At 43.2% G+C, this 16,988-nt stretch overlaps 1 protein-coding gene across 23 annotated transcripts in view; it reads right to left on the minus strand.

Annotated features, from left to right (window-relative positions):
* LRRFIP1 (LRR binding FLII interacting protein 1) overlaps positions 1-7,487 on the minus strand; it is a 193,045-nt gene extending 185,558 nt beyond the window's left edge. For all 23 annotated transcript variants that reach the window (XM_074189783.1, XM_074189784.1, XM_074189786.1 and 20 more), the window contains exon 1: positions 7,354-7,487. In XM_074189783.1, the coding sequence (XP_074045884.1) occupies positions 7,354-7,449 (96 nt within the window). In that variant the 5' untranslated portion in view covers positions 7,450-7,487. The remainder of the gene's footprint in view (positions 1-7,353) is intronic.
* Between the last annotated feature and the right edge of the window lie 9,501 nt (positions 7,488-16,988).

Raw genomic sequence — 16,988 nt, forward strand, 5'->3', positions numbered from 1 at the left:
AATAGGGGAAGACGGGACTCTGCCTGACTCTTTCTATGAAACCAATATGGTGCTGATACCTAAACTAGGAAGAGCTAAAATAGAGAAAGAGAATTATAGACCTATCTCCCTGATGAATATAGATGCAAAAATCTTAAATAAAATCTTAGCAAAACGATTACAAGTTACCACTTGCAGGGTTGGTTCAATATTAGGAAAATCATACCAATAACAAACCTATCAGAAATCATAGGATTATATCAGTAGATGCTGAGAAAGCTTTTGACAAAATACAGCCCCATTCCTACTAAAAACACTGGAGAGTGTAGGAATAAATGGTTTGTTCCTTAGTATCTATCTGGAACCATCCACAAGCATTATATGCAACAGGGATAGGCTTGAGGCATTCCCAATAAGATCAGGGGTGAAACAAGGATGCCCATTCTCACCACTACTATTCAATATTGTATTAGAAACGTTAGCTTCAGCAATAAGAGAAGAAAAAGAAATTGAAGGAATAGTCTTGGAGGTAATGAAGGCCTGAGAAAACCTGGAGAGATGCAAAAGGTGTGAAAGTAGACATAAGAGCTGGTGGTTGATTGGACATGTCAAGAATAACACCAAGGGAGGAGACTGCTGGGAGTTGGGGGGGGGGTGCCTCCAAGAGCAACAGAGAAGCTCAGAGGAGGAAGGGGTCTAGGGCTGGTTATTGGTCTGATTTGGATGTGTTGAGTTGGAGGTGTTTGAAGAATGTTATCTGAAATGTCCAGCAGGACTGGAGCTCAGGGGAGAGCCCCACGACTGGATGAATGGATCCAGAAGTCATTTGCACAGAGATAATAATTAAACCCAGGGGAGCTGATAAGATTACTAAGTAAAAGCCCAGAGAGAAGAGAAAAGGGCTCAAGACAGAACTTAGGGAAATTTAGGATTAGTCAGAATCGTGATGCAATTGCCAGTATGACAGATGAGATGGTCTAATAGGTAGGAGGACAACAAGAAAAAAAATCAGTGTCATAAAACCCAAAGACAAGAGGAGGAAGACTGGAGGAAAAAATCATCGAATGGCAATTAAGGGAACATTGGTCCTTTTGGAGAGAACAGTTTCAACTGAGCAATGAGTCATAGATAAGAAAAACTGGGGAGAGGGAAAGGATGGTGCCCTCTTAAAAAAAAAAAGAGAAGGTTTAAACAAGAGTGGCTCTGGGTAGGGGAAAGTTCTCTGCCTGACCCTCTTTCCCACTAGTAACATAAAATGTGTGTTCATGGGCTTGCTCCTTGGACAATGGCTTGAAGAATAGACTGCATCGAAGGGCACTTGGGGCTGTCCAGGGGGGATGAGTTGGTGGGAGGGGTTTCAAGATGGCACTGGGGTTTGTTGGGGGCAGGGGCAGGGGCAGGGAATTTTGTCTGTGTATCTGCTTCCAGTATCTGAGTCTGCTAGGCTTAGATTAGGTTATATAAATACCCCGAGAGGCCCACACCTGCCCGGGCCATTCTGGGCAAAGCAGGAATGCTGTAGTTGGGTTGGAGATAAGACTAGGGCTGGCTGGGCTGGGGAGAAGATGACTCATATTGCTGCTCTCTGACTGGCTGCCCATACACTACCCCCCTCCCCGGTCTAATTGGTCTTATTCTCTAATCTCTACTCTGGAGACCACTGTGGAGACAGGTGATTTAAACCACAACCTAGGGTGGTGGGTACATGAACTGGGAGAAGATAGAGGTGAGAGATGTCATCCAATCAACAGTTCTTGGCAGCAGATTAGCCACAATGGGAGGGGGGAGTCAAAAAAGACTTGAGTATGACTAAAGTTATCATCTTCACCACTAATGCCAAAGGAAGAACTGGCACAATCCCCCATCTCTGGTTGCCCTTTAGTGACTTCTTTTGCTAGGTTTTGGGCTAGAAGCAACCTGAGAGTCTTCTATCTAGTCCAACCTTTTCATTTTGCGATGAAGAAACTGAGGCTGAGGTAAAGCATCTTGGAGTCACAAAGCTAGGATGTACCTCAGCAGAGTTTGAACTTGGCATGCCAGACCCAGCACCCCGCTGGCATTTTCCTGCATCCATAGTCTGCTTATCCTTTCTAAAAAGGAAATAAGATGGGTCTAGAGTGAGTTCTTCTTGGGAATGGCCTTCCTGAAACCCGCTAACCCCAATGACTTGTACCAATTGTTTGTCCTTTTCTAACCAACTCTGTAGAACACATTTTCAAATTTTGCCAAGAATGGAGTCAAACTAACAAGTTTTCCTAACAACTTTTCAGAGCATGGAAGACAGCTGGAACTTGGCTCTGCAACAGCTGCTGCCGCCCAGGCCCATAAGCCACTGGGGGAGCCGCTAGCGTCTCCAGAGTTAAGCCTCCTTAGTCCACCCCCAACTGGAATTCTCTGGTTAAGAATGGCTCTTGGGGCAGCTCAGGAGCACAAGACAACAAGAATTTAAGGCAAGAGTCTTGTTGGTAGCCTGGCATGTACTGGTGATGCCAAGGTTTGTACAGGTGCAGTGGGGACCCAGCTAGAAGGGACTAGATGAGGCCTCACCTCCACTTTTCCTGTGGTTCCAGGTGTAGCCAGTGGAAAGTTAAGAAGAAACCAAAAAGACAGAAGGAGGAGCCAGCAGGCCACACTGGGGCATGGGCAGGTCCAATGTGCCCAAATAAATGCTTGACCAGGAGCAGGCCCAAACCCTTGGCACTGCCCTTGCCCATAATGTGTGTATGACTGAAGGGGTTTAGCACATCTGTTTAGGTTAATTAATGTTAATTAATATCATTTAGACACCATGGGCAGTGTGGCTAAACAGGTCACTCAGTGGGGTCCAGATCCAACCTGAGACACTGCTCAGCTTGAAGAATGACTGAAAAATTCTCTCGGAGGTCATCTGGATAAGAAACTGAGGTTCAGATACATTCAGTGACTTATCCAAGGTCACACAGGTGGGATCACTGGGATATTGATATACAGCTGGAAGGGACCTTGCAGGCCATCTGCTCCAACCCTTCATTAAAAAAAAAAAATTTCGATTTATTTAAGACAATGGGATTAAGTGACTTGCCCAAGGTCACACAGCTAGGCAATTATTAAGTGTCCACCTAGCTGCCCTCAACCCTTCATTTGTAAAGATGAAGAAGCTAAGACTCACAAGTCAGGTAACTTGGTCAAGATCCCACAAGTGAGTGAGAAGAGCTAGAATCCAAGCTCCCCTGCATAGAGCTGCCATAGTGATATTCCAGAGCAAAGACTGGATCACATTCCTCAGAGACTTCTTATTGGTTCAACATCAAGCTCCCCGTTTCACGTTTCAAGTCCTTCTCCATCCAAATTCAGACCGGCTTTCCAGACTCAGTTACCAATTTCTTGTCAAGCTGGTACTCCCCATGGGACACATTCCATTTCCTGCCTCTATGGCTTTTCTCTGGCTGGGTCAGGTACCTAGAATGGCATCCCTTCTCCGCCTTAACTCTGGCACTCCCCTGCTCCTGCTTACTCTGGTACTTTAAGGATAAGAGGTTGCTGTAGGGGAAGAGAACATCAAAGACTAAATGTGGAATCACTAACCAGTTAAAGAGAGGCTCACAGCTATGGCAAATCTGGATAGCAGACTAAGAAGCAGAGACATCACGCTGCTGACAAAAGTCCATAGAGTCAAAACTAGGGTTATTCCAGTAGCAACATATGGTTATGAGAGTTGGACTAAAATGAAAGGTTGAGTTTTGCAGAATTGATACTCCCGAATTGTGGTGTTGGAAAAGACTTCTGAGAGTCCCTTGGAGACCATGGAGAACAGATCAGTCAATCCTTCAAGAAATTAATTGAGGTTATTCACTGGAAGGTCAAATACTGAAACTGGAGCTTACATTCTTTGGTCACATAATGAGAAGATGAGAGTCATTGGAAAAGACCTTTTTGTTGGTCAGGGTTAAAGGTAATAGGAAAAGAGAATGGCAGGGGATGAGACGAACTCATAGTGTCAGGAAATCAGGAACATGAGCTTGGACAGACTTTGGGAGATAGTGAAGGAGAGAGGTGGTTTGTGGGACACAGAGTCAGACATGACTGACCATCAACACCAACATCACCAACAACACCAATACCACCACCAGCAATGTTCTCGATTTCAAAAGAATCTCAGATGCCAGTGAGTGCAACCTCCTTATTTTACAAATAAGGAAACAGGCGCAGAAAGGACAAAGGACTTAGAAACACTGATTTAGAGCTGAAAAGGATCAGAGAGGCTTCTCTCAGAGAATCATATAATATGGCAGTATTTTATGAAGGAGGGAGAAGTCTCTGGTTCTTAGTTTCAAATTTCCATGCCCTCTCTTGCTTGATCTCTCATAACTCTAAGGTAAGAGAGGTTGCAAAACACAAGATCATAGATTTAGAACTCAAAGAGCCCTTAGAGGCCACCTAGTCCAAAACCTTCATTTTACAGATGAAGAAATGGAGGCCTGGGGGCGGGGGAAGAACAAATGACTTCTCTGAGGTCACACAAGCAGAAATTGAACTCAGGACTTCTGACTCCAAAACTGTACTGCATGCTTTGAGAGTATTTAATCCACCTTTCTTCCCACTCTGAATCATCGATTCAAAGAAATAATCCTGATGGACCCCTGATTGATTCATGGGTCCCTAGCACCCCTTTTCCAGCTCCACTGCTCACACAAGCAAAATCCACCAGTTTGGCACCAGTTGAATCCAAGACCCTCTGCTAGGAGCTAGGAATGAGCCCTACCCTCAAACTTACTATCTAAGAGGAGGAAAAAACATGTCAAGAATTCCAGAGTCACGTGGGAAACAGACCCAAGCTAGAACAGGACACTGATTTAGATTATAAATATTTATGGGTAGAGAAGAGTTGTCTAATTTTTTTTTTTTTTGGCATTTCCACAGTACTAGAACTGCAGCAAAAATTCTGAGGCTTCTAGGGGAGCTGGGGTTCCAGAGAAGCACATATGGCCCCTCCTGATGGCCCTTCTCACTTGCTATAATAAACTTTCCAATCTTGAATCCGCACTGCTGTGAAGGGCCATGGCAAACACCCTGAAGAAATCTGGGAGAGCAGGCCGACCCCGACTGCACCCCTTCACAGGCTTCCCCTGAGTGTTGGCATAGATATTTCCCACATTTCCCTTTAAAGGTATTCAATTAGGAGCTGCCCTTTGCAAGGTTTTAATGGGACATAAATGGGTTATGTTTTCTGTAAAAAACATGGACTCTAACAGGAAAATTTGGCCACTGGAAAGTCTGAGAAGAAGCTGGGCGTGTGGCCACCCCCATCTTCATGGCTCAGCTCAGCACTGGAAGGCCAGTGCAGGGTGCACTGGGACCAAGGGTGCAGCCGACACAGTAGCACCCCCTGACCAATAAGAAAGCATTTAAACCATCATGGGTCACCCACTGAAGACCAAAGTACAGTCTGCCCCCCACCCCCACTGTGGTGTGCGAATCCAATGAGAGCTGTTCCTCCATCACATCCATCAAAGCTTTTTCCCCAAGGCCCCCATGCCCCAAAGAAGATTAGATGGCCCATGCTGGCAGCTAAGTACAGTAGTGGGGTCCAGGGGGGCTCCCTCACAAGAGACCTGAGTCATCAAGTGACGCCTGGTGTGAAAACTTCCTCCACTGATGTTGATTGGCTAATGGCCTCTCACTGAGACAAGCCAATTTGGGGGAAATTAGAGAGGAGAGTGGTCAGCCTATGGACACAGGTCCAAAAAGTAGCAAGCAGAACTTGGACCAACTCCTCCTACCTCTATGGACTACGGGATTTGATCACTCACTGTCTCTCAAAGCACCTTTAGAAGCCTTATTGGATTCTAGATTGGCGAGATATCTGTCCCATTAACTACACAGAGAGACACACACGGTTCTCCCTTCCTCCTCTGTGTACAATGGCCTTTTCCTCCCCCAAAACCTTCCATATGAGGTTGGCAATGGAAGTATTACTATTTCTGTTTGAAAGAGGAGGAAACAGAGACGATGAGGCCCGAGGGAGGCTGGGCAAGCAGTCCCTTGGGCCTCAGTCTACTCATCTGGAAAATGAGAGGATTGGGTGAGATGGCGCCCAGGGTCCCTTTCCAGCTTGAAATCTATGACCTTAGGATCTCCAGTATTGGTTGGAAAGCCTGGATAATTTGAGGAGGAAGAGACCCCTAGCAACCAAGGGAAATGTAAAGCTTCCCAGAGGGAACGATTCTAGACCTGTGATCTCACTGGTATGAGGAACTCTACAATGGGGACTATCGCCTCCTCTGCCAATTATAGTCTTAGCAGCTGTCTGAGGGCTGGAATGAGCTGCCCTAGATCCCAGAGGCGGGTTCTGAGGCCAACACTACCCACTAAGCCACAGTGCCTCTCAGAGGAAGTGGGCCTTTTACAGAGATCAGAATCACGAAGGGAAAGCTTGGGAGAGCAGCCACGGTCTACCTGTGACGAGGCCACTCTCTACCTGGAAGGCTTTTGGAGCCGTTATTTCTCTCCTCCCTGCCTCAGTTCCTCCTAGGTAAACTGGCCTGGGAAGCTGGTTGCCAGTCTGCCCTCGGGCCAGCAGAGAAGTGGCATCTCTTCAGAGGAGGTAAACTTAGGTCAGGGGCAATTTCAGTTTTGCCTCAGTAGTCTCAAGGCACAGTGGCCAATCGAAGAGACCCGTTGTGTTACCTCTGGGTGGGAAGCCCGGACTCCTCCCAGAACATCCATTTAGGGAGCGTCCCAGGCCAGTCTCGGGCTTCCCAAAGTCTTTCCTCCCTTTTAAGTGTATGGAATGGAAGCTCGGGGAGGCCAGGGGCTGTCTTTGTGCCTTTCTTTTCCTCTCCTATTTGTTTGCTCCTTAATAGAGGAGACTAAATGCAAGGTCACTGCAGGCCAGCTCCCACTCTTCCTAAGGGATCCCAAAGGATCCCAAAGGATCCAAAGTTGCTGGCACCCAAGGGCCATCTAGTGCCCTCCCCTGATTTTACAGATTAAGAAACTGAGGTGTGGAGGGCATGGACCACCACCGGACCCTCTCCTGCACAGGTAGCCAGGCTACTCTTAAATCTCTCATTTCTGAGATGGGGAAACTGAGGGCGGGGCAGTTTAGGGGGTCGGGGGGTCAGCCAGGGCCTTCCCAGGCATCTAGCGAAACCCTCTCATTTTACAAATGGGGAAACTGAGACCCGGGCCGGGAAGGGGTCCCTCCATCCATCTAGTCCATTTCGCCGATGGGGAAACTGAGGCCCGGGGATGGACGAGCCGCGGGGGCCCCGGGCCGTGCGGCTGCCCCCCTCCCGGCCGGCCCAGCCCCAGGTCGGGGGCCGCCGGGCCGGCTCTTTGTGTCCCCGCGAAGGTCACGGGCGCCCCCCCCCCCCGGCCGGCGCCCCCACCCACCTCTCGGGCGATCTGGCTGAGCGCGTCGTCCTCGGCCGAGAGGCGCTCCCGCGGGGGCAGCCTGCGGCGCCCCGAGCCCTGCGTGCCCATCTCCATCGGCGCCTCCGCCCGGCCTGCCCGGCCCGGCCCCGGCTCGGCTCCGCGGCCCCCGGCCCGCCCCCCGCCCCGCCCCCGCCGGCCCCGCCCCGCGCCCGGCCGTCCTGACGTCAGCCGCGGCCCGGGAGGCGCCGCCCCGGGAGCAAGGCAGGGAGTTTCCCATCATCCTCCGGGAAGGATGCGGCGCCCGAGCCCCGGCCGCCGGGGCGCGGTCCCCCGCTCATGGCCCGGCCCGGCCCTGAGCCGCCGGCCCGGGAGTGACCAGGGAGGAGTGTCCCTGGCCAGTGGGGATGCCGGGGCAGGCCGAGCGTCCCCATCACGGAGACCGCGCTAGCCGTGGGGGGGGGGGGGGTCGCATCCCGCTGTTTCACGGTTTAACAACTTCCCAAGCAATTAAAAGGGGCAAACGTTGCGGCCCTGCAGGAGCAACGCGCCCGGAGGTGTGGCCTGGCGGCAGATTAGGGGCTTCAGAGGCGACTGGAGGCAAGGAAAATGCCAGGCAGGCCATTCTGATCGATGGAGGGAGGGAAGCAAGATGGTGGGGGGAGGATTGCAAAACTCAAAATAAATAAAATAAACTAAAAAGAATTACACAAGACCCCCATGACCTGACCCTGCAGGCCCGCCCTCCCTTGACACTTGATGTGTCCCCCTTAAGGATTGGATTTCTCTGTCATCACATTCCATTGAGATCAATATAGACCATGGAAACCAGGGAAAGACTAACAGACTGCCTTCTGGGGGGGGGGGGAGATTAGGGGAAAATTGTAAAACTCAAAATAAATAAAATAAAAAAAGAATTACGCAAGACCCCCATGATCTTACCATGTAATCCTGCTTTCTCTGATACTTTTTCTTCCTTAAGGATAGGATTTCTCTCTCATCACATCCAACTTAGATCAATGTGTACCATGGAAGCAATGTAAAGACTAACAGACTGCCTTCTGGGGGGGAGGAAGATTAGGGGGAAATTGTAAAACTCAAAATAAGTAAAACAAACAAAAAAAAGAATTACACAGGACCTAGCAGTGGCTGCATTAAAAGGCCTCAAGTCTTAGAATGCTGCATAGCAAAGAGTCAAAGAACTGGAGAAAAGTCATACCCAGCAAAGTTAAGCATCAACCTATATGAAAAAAATGGACATTTAATGGATTGCCAGACTTTCAAGATTTTGTGGCAAAAAGACCTGAACTTGAAGGAAAATATGACATATAAGAACCAAAAAAGAGAGAAGGAAACCATCCAAGACTAATTACAAAGGATGCAGAAGGACAAAATGCTTACTATCTATGGAAATGTAAACCACATCCCAATATTGTTATTAGTAATTGAATAGATAGAAGGAAAGATAGGGGTAGAGCTTGTAGGATGGGATTCTTAAAAGTAAAATGGTTTCGGGAAAGATTTTGTTTTTAAAAGTTGCCATCTTATAGAAATGAGGTGCAAGAAGAAGAATTGCTACAGAGGAATTAGGTGAGAAAAGACAGATGGTAATTCTGGAAACCTAGTTCATTGGGAATGGGTTAAAGAGGAAACAAAGAATAAATAAATAATAAATAAATACAAATTTTTTAAAAGGGTTAACTAGAGCACCGAGAAGTGAACAGAGTTACTATGTCACTGCTTCAGAGAGGAGAATAGAACTCAGCTCTTCCTGCTGGGACTAAACTCATCTGTCTTCCCAGTATGCCTTATTTAAAGAATTTTTAAATGGAGAGTCGTCTGATAGTGGAATTTCCTCGGTAGGAAGTTAGAGCATTTGCTATGGTTCTCTTATGAAGATGTCCTAGCAAACAGAGTTGTCCCAAATGAAATGAGCTGTTTCTAGAAGAAAGTGGAGAATTTCCCATCATCCTCCAATGATAAGCAGAAAAGCTGCATGGATGTCTGAGATTAATGACTAATGAACTTTATCCATTCTAAGAATCTGTATGCTATATGCTATATAAGAAGAATCTATATGCTATATAAGAAAGAATCTATATGTTATTTAAGAATCTATATGCTATATAAGAAGATATGCTATATAAGAATCTATATGCTATATAACACTCTATATGCTATATAAGAATCTATATGCTATATAAGAAAGAATCTATATGCTATATAAGACTCTATATGCTATATAAGACTATATGCTATATAAGACTCTATATGCTATATAAAACTCTATATGCTATATAAGAATCTATATGCTATATAAGACTCTATATGCTATATAAGACTATATGCTATATAAGACTCTATATGCTATATAAGACTCTATATGCTATATAAGAATCTATATGCTATATAAGACTCTATATGCTATATAAGAAAGAATCTATATGCTATATAAGAATCCATAAGCTATATAAGACTCTATATGCTATATAAGAATCTATATGCTATATAAGAAAGAATCTATATGCTATATAAGAATCCATATGCTATATAAGACTCTATATGCTATATAAGAATCCATATGCTATATAAGACTCTATATGCTATATAAGAATCTATATGCTATATAAGACTCTATATGCTATATAAGAATCTATATGCTATATAAGACTATATGCTATATAAGAAAGAATTTATATGCTATATAAGACTCTATATGCTATATAAGACTCTATATGCTATATAAGAATCTATATGCTATATAAGAATCTATATGCTATATAAGACTCTATATGCTATATAAGAAAGAATCTATATGCTATATAAGAATCCATATGCTATATAAGACTCTATATGCTATATAAGAATCTATATGCTATATAAGACTATATGCTATATAAGAAAGAATCTATATGCTATATAAGAATATATATGCTATATAAGACTCTATATGCTATATAAGAATCTATATGCTATATAAGACTATATGCTATATAAGAAAGAATTTATATGCTATATAAGACTCTATATGCTATATAAGAATCTAAATGCTATATAAGACTCTATATGCTATATAAGACTATATGTGCTATATAAGAAAGAATCTATATGCTATATAAGACTCTATATGCTATATAAGAAAGAATCTATATGCTATATAAGAATCTATATGATATATAGGACTCTATATGCTATATAAGAAAGAATCTATATGCTATATAAGACTCTATATGCTATATAAGAATCTATATGCTATATAAGACTCTATATGCTATATAAGAAAGAATCTATATGCTATATAAGACTATATGCTATATAAGAATCTATATGCTATATAAGAATCTATATGTTATATAAGACTATATGCTATATAAGAAAGAATCTATATGCTATATAAGAATCTATATGTTATATAAGACTATATGCTATATAAGAAAGAATCTATATGCTATATAAGACTATATGCTATATAAGAATCTATATGCTATATAAGAATCTATATGTTATATAAGACTATATGCTATATAAGAAAGAATCTATATGCTATATAAGAATCTATACGCTATAGATCACATCCACTCCCGGGAAAATAGCAGCACCTTGAGGATAGAAGCCTTTGCATCCTTGTTTTGTAGCCACAGCACCCAGAATAGTGTTGCAAGCATTTCATTAGTGTAGGAAGCTCCCAGATGTGGAACATCCTCCCGCCAATACAAATCTACACCTGCTCGGTTGCTAGTCTTGGAGAGCTGCCTGGGATGTAGAGAAGTTAAAGGATGTACCTAGGATAACATAGCTTGTGCCATTCAGTGGTGAGACCAGAACTCTGACCCTGGTTCCTTTTCTATTTTGCCATGCTTCTCCTCTTCCTCAGACACAGGAAGTGATTAATAAATACAATGAATTACATGGGACCATCGAGCAAATAGTAAAAATTCTGACCAAGGTGTCACAGAGACCTTGGCTCAGATTTTCCCTTCTGCCACTGATTTTGCAGGGAGTCTAGGGGCAACACATTTTTCCTTTTGGGGCTTCACTTTCCTTGTCTATTAAACAAAAGCTTCAAATAAGTTGATCTCTAAAGTTCCAGAGATCTGCAGGATCCATTGAACCTATGAGTGCCTCCTTTTGTTGGAGAATCTGACTTTCTTCAATCAAGACAGAAATGGCCAAGAAGAAGGTCTCAAGGCTCTGATGGACCACAGTGTGATAAGGAAGTCAAAGAACTGATGTGATACTAAACTGCATTAGGAAATGCTTAAGAGAGGAAGAAGAGGGGAAACATTTACATCATTTCTATTATGTGCCAAGTTACTTACAAATAGCTCATTTGATCCCCACAGCAGCCCCGCAAAGGTGGTATTATTATTATTATTATAATTACCCTTTTACAATTGGGGCAGCAGAGACAGGCAGAGGTCGTGTAATTTGCCCAGGGTCACAATACTAATTAGAATCTGAAGCTGGATTTTAATTTAGATCTTCTGACCGCAAGCCCAGTGCTCCATCCACTGTGCCATTAGCTTCCCCTATATATTCTACCCTTTACTCAACATATGGAATATTGTGTTCAGTTCTGTGTACCTCATTTAAGGAAAGAAATGGATCATGGTGGGTTTGTGCAGAAGAAAGCCACCAGCATAGTGAGGAGACTGGAATGATTTCTTTTCTTTTCTTTTCTTTCTTTCTTTCTTTCTTTCTTTCTTTCTTTCTTTCTTTCTTTCTTTCTTTCTTTCTTTCTTTCTTTCTTTCTTTCCTTCCTTCCTTCCTTCCTTCCTTCCTCTTTTTCTTTTTCTTTTTTCTTTTTCTTCTTCTTTCTTCTTTTCCTTCTCCTTCTTCTCCTTCTCCTTCTTCTTCTCCTCCTCCTCCTCCTCCTCCTTCTTCTCCTCCTCCTCCTCCTCCTCCTTCTTGCCTTTTCAAAGCAATAGGTTTAAGTGACTTGCCCAAGGTCACACAGCTAGGTAATTATCAGAAATCAAATTTGAACTCAGGTCTTCCTGACTCCAGGTCCAGTGTTCTTATCTACTGTGCTACCTCACTGCCCTGAGATTGGAATTCTTGCCATGAAGAGTGGCAAAAAGAAATGGGAATTTCCACTTTGAGAAAAGAAGACTAGGGATGATTCCAAGACCAACACAGACTCAAAGAATTTTGAATTGGAAGGCACCTCAATGACCATCTAATCCACTCTATGCACAAAAGAAATCCCCACTCTAATATGCTTGGCAGGTAGTCAACCCTCCTCTGCTTACAGACCTCCAAGAAGGAGAAAACAACCACCTATCAAAGCAGCCCAGTTCATTCTTGGATAGCTCCAATTGTTAAGACTTTTTCCTCTTTGAAAACAAGTCAAATTTGCCTCTTAACAACTCCTACCCATTGCTCCTGGTTTTGTCCTCTTGTGCCAAATATAAGAACTCCAACCCTTATTCCAAGTGGCATCCCTTCAACACTTGAAGATGGTTCTCATGTCTCCCCCATGAGTCTGTTCTTCTCCACGCTAAATAGACTCGATTCGTTCTGATTTTTATGTGTAATAGCCTCAAGGTATGTTGAGTGCCCTCCCCTGGGAACTCTTCATTTTTTCAATGTCCTTCTTGGGACCCAGACTGAACTCAATACTTTTCATGAGTGCAGAAATTGGAGACACTATAATCTCTCTATTCTGGAAGCTAAACTGAAAAGCCCAAGATTACACCAGTTTTTTTGGCCGCCATATTGTATTGCAGACTCACATCAAACTCACAGTCTGTCACGACCCTTAGAACTTTTTCTGAACAGATGCTGAATAATCATACCGCCTCCATCTTACATGTATGAAATTCATTTTTTGCTACCAAAGTTGTAAAAGTTTATGCTTTGATAAAATCTAGGTGAACATAGCCTGCAGCATTCCCTTCATCTATTATTTGAGCAAGCCAGTCAAAACAAATGAAGGTGTTGGTCTGGAATGACTGATCTTTGGTTCTTTGTAATCATGGCTTCCCTCTCTAGATGTTTGGAAATCATCTTTTTAATGATCTCGTCTAGAAATTTCCCAGGATTCGAAGTCAAGTTCACTGACCCCTAGTTCACAGACTCTTATATCGTCCCTTTCCTGAAAGTCAAGACATTTGTCCTTCTCCCATCTTATGATACTGCTCCCTTTGTCCATGAGTTTTCAAATACCCCTGAAGATGATTTAGCCATCACAGCTGTCAGCCCTTTAGGGACTGAAGGAAAACTTCAAGTAACTGGTATTCATCAAGGGAAAGGAGATGTTTTCTTACTGTCTCCTTACTTATCTTGGATATCAATTCTTTGTTAGTTATGTGTGTTCTGTTCTGTATAAAGGTCATTCTCCTTTGAGGAAAAACAAACTAGAAAGAAAATTGAGCTTGAACAGCTGTGTCTTCTCTCTCTTGCTGGTTATCATTGTTCCGTATACCTCAAGCAAAGTTCCTAGCTCTTCTCTGAGACTCCTTTTGCTCTTATTGGGTCTAAATAAAAACCCCAACTCTTTTTATTGTCCTCAACTTCCCTTTTGGTTCTCAGCTCATTCTGTGCCTGACCTTTCCTAACATTATTTTTAGAGGATCATGCTACACTTTGTATCCTTCTTTATTCCCTGGCCCTGCATTCAATTTGGTTCTGTTTTAAATCTTAGTTGGTTGTTGAGTTTTCTATGCATCCACACTGGTCTCTTTAAGTGAGGGCAGAGATTTTCCTCTTCACTGAAATTCTTTCTTTTTTGCACAATCAAAATTTTCTTCTTGAATGTCTCCTAATCCCTCCTGGCTTGGCTTCACATAAAGCATGGGATCCTCCATTCTTTGTTCTGAATACTCTGAGTTTGATTTCACAAAACCATCCTTTTTTCTCATCTTCCACTTAAGGCTATCTAGAGAGAGGCCCATACCTACGTTAGTTTATAGACAACATGCAGAAAGTTTTTTTAATTGCTAGCTCTTGGGCACAATGTTCAGCTTTTCCCTTTGTAAGAGGTGGGCACTAGATGGTAACAGGTGGGCATGCCAGACCAAGATGCTTATGTGGTAGTAGTTAGCACTCTGCCTTTTTAAACCACATAATGGTGATAAATGAAATCATATTTAAAGTACTGACAAAGTGATGTAGCCAGTTCAGTTTGTCTGTGGTTAACGTTTAGTCTTGTGGTTTCCCATGTTTTCTTTTACTGATATGGAATGTTCTAGCATTCAAAAGGATAGCTGTAAGATACTCCATGACTCTACTTTAGGTTTATTTTTTGCAATTCTTGCTTAAGTATTTACCTTGCTAGGTTCTATTTTTTTTATAAAAAGATGGATTAAAACCCACTTGCTATATGTTCATTTGTAATTATACATTAAGCCATAAAAGCTGTAAAAAAAATTTTCAATGTGCCTTCAGGGGTTTTGCAGCAGCACACTGACTTTGTAAGAAACTTTTATTTATCTTCCTTTCTTGTTATCAGCTTCAAAACTCTTACATTCCTCCTCCTCCCACCTCAAAAATAAATAAATTAAAACTTTCTTTAAAAAAAAGAAATTTGTTTTCATAGACTCTAGAGTGGTGGCAGACTATGCCCAATTGTCCTCTCTTTCTTTATCCGTGGCTAGGTAGCACAATGGAGAGGTTCAGGAGTTGGAAAGATTTGAGTTCAAATCTTGTATCAAATACTTCCTAACTGTGAAACCCTGAGCAAGTCATTTAACCTTAAGGTGCTGGCAGTGGTAGTTGCCCTTCATGGTTTTTTTTTTTTATGCTCAGAGGAGTCTCTATATTTCTTTTTTTTAGGTTTTTCCAAGGCAATGGGGTTAAGTGACTTGCCCAAGGTCACACAGCTAGGTCATTATTAAGTGTCTGAGGCCGGATTTGAACTCAGGTACTCCTGACTCCAGGGCTACTGTTCTATACACTGCGCCACCTAGCTGCTCCATCCTTCATGTTTGAAGAGGATCATATTGTCCTAAATAAGATGACATGACTTGTACATGTTAGCTACTGGTCACTTCTCCCAAAGGTTTCCATTATTTTCACCCCAGTATTAGTTTTTTTTTTTTTTTGTTTTGTTTTGTTTTCTTCTGTTAGTGAGAAGCAGACACAGTTTAGGGATTCCTCCTTTCTGGTTCTTCTGACATTTTGAAATTAACACTAATGCAAGTCAAGAAATTATTAACTGGAGCAGCTAGGTGGCACAGTGGATAGAGCACTGGCCCTGGAGTCAGGAGGACCTGAGTTCAAATATGGCCTCAGACACTTAATAATTGCCTAGCTGTGTGGCCTTGGGCAAGTCACTTAACCCCACTGCCTTAAAGAAATTAAGAAATTATTAACTGGAAAAAATGATTAGCTGAAAGAGAGATAGAGATAGTCACAGAGAATAAAACAGGGAAAGAAAGAGACAGAGACATAAACAAAGAGAGAGAGGGAGAGAGAGAAAGAAGAAATAGATAAAGAAACAGCCGCAGTAGCAGCAAGAGATGAAGAAGAGGAAGGAGGAGGAGGAGGAGGAGGAGGAGGAGGGAGACATAAAAGGAGAATGAGAGAGCAAGCTCCAGAAGTTGTTTGCTATTTGAAATCTCCCCTTCCCCTCCCCCACTAGCCTCCCTATGTCACGTCTTGGTGGTAGGCTTGTGATTTGTTTCCCAGACTCTTCCTCTATTCTTTTTGCCCCTCAGAAGAGAGTTTCCACCCTCTCTGGGATGATGCTAGAGCTAATCCCACTAGCTAGAAGATGCAGAGAGGTTGACTGAGGGGTAAAGAAGTTTCCATGGTCCGTGGTGGCATGGGCTGCCTTGGAAGACAGTGCGCTTCCCATTGCCAAAGGCCTCCCTGGAATCTCAGAGTGGAAAGGAACCTTATAGACCAAATAATCCAGTTTGCCTTTTCTTCCCCTGCCTCCAAAATTTCTCACAGGGTCTCATCCAGTCTTGACTTTAAAGTCTCTACTAACTTGCTAAATGATGTGAGCCGAGAGGGAGGGAGATCACAGGCTATTATAGAGATGCCTTGAAAAATGGGAAAATGTGGGTTTGGGTGCTGGTTCTCTGGCATACATATTTTCTGTGTGATCCTGACTTAAATGTATCAGACAATTCTCTATGTTTTAGAGAAGGTGCCTGTCTTGGAAGATGGAATTTCTCTACCTGGGAGTTACAGAAATCATAGGAGCGACCCCAGTCTAATTATTTCTAAGCTTTTTAAGATTCTAATTCAGTCTTCCAGCACATTAGCTCTCCCTTCCAGCTTTGTGTCATTGGAAATTATTCATTTCTTAGGTTGGTAAAGCAGAAGAGATGGGTAGCTCAAGAGAAAATGACCATGTCATCTCCAGGTTCCTGATTTCCAAAGAGAGAGGCATTTCTGGAGACTATCTAAACCTCAGAATAGCAGATGGTCCAATCCGGAGGAACGGTAGGAATACCAGGGGCTAAAAAAGCTCAGACTGAGCTGAACCTTGCATAAAATCCTTAGAAAGTCAGTGAGGTTTTGGAAGGAGGGAGAAATCAGTTTACTATCTGGAGCAAAGAAGAGAGAACAGACAACCAACTTCCTCATCTATTTCCTCCTCCTGGAGGCCACATTTTATGAGAACTCTTCCCTGATCTCAACTCCAGAAGTGGGAAGGAGCCTCTGAGGTGACCAGGTCAACCCCTTCATTTATGGATGGAGAA

This window comes from Macrotis lagotis, chromosome 5 (genome assembly GCF_037893015.1).
Source record: "Macrotis lagotis isolate mMagLag1 chromosome 5, bilby.v1.9.chrom.fasta, whole genome shotgun sequence".
Classification (NCBI taxonomy): domain Eukaryota; kingdom Metazoa; phylum Chordata; class Mammalia; order Peramelemorphia; family Peramelidae; genus Macrotis; species Macrotis lagotis.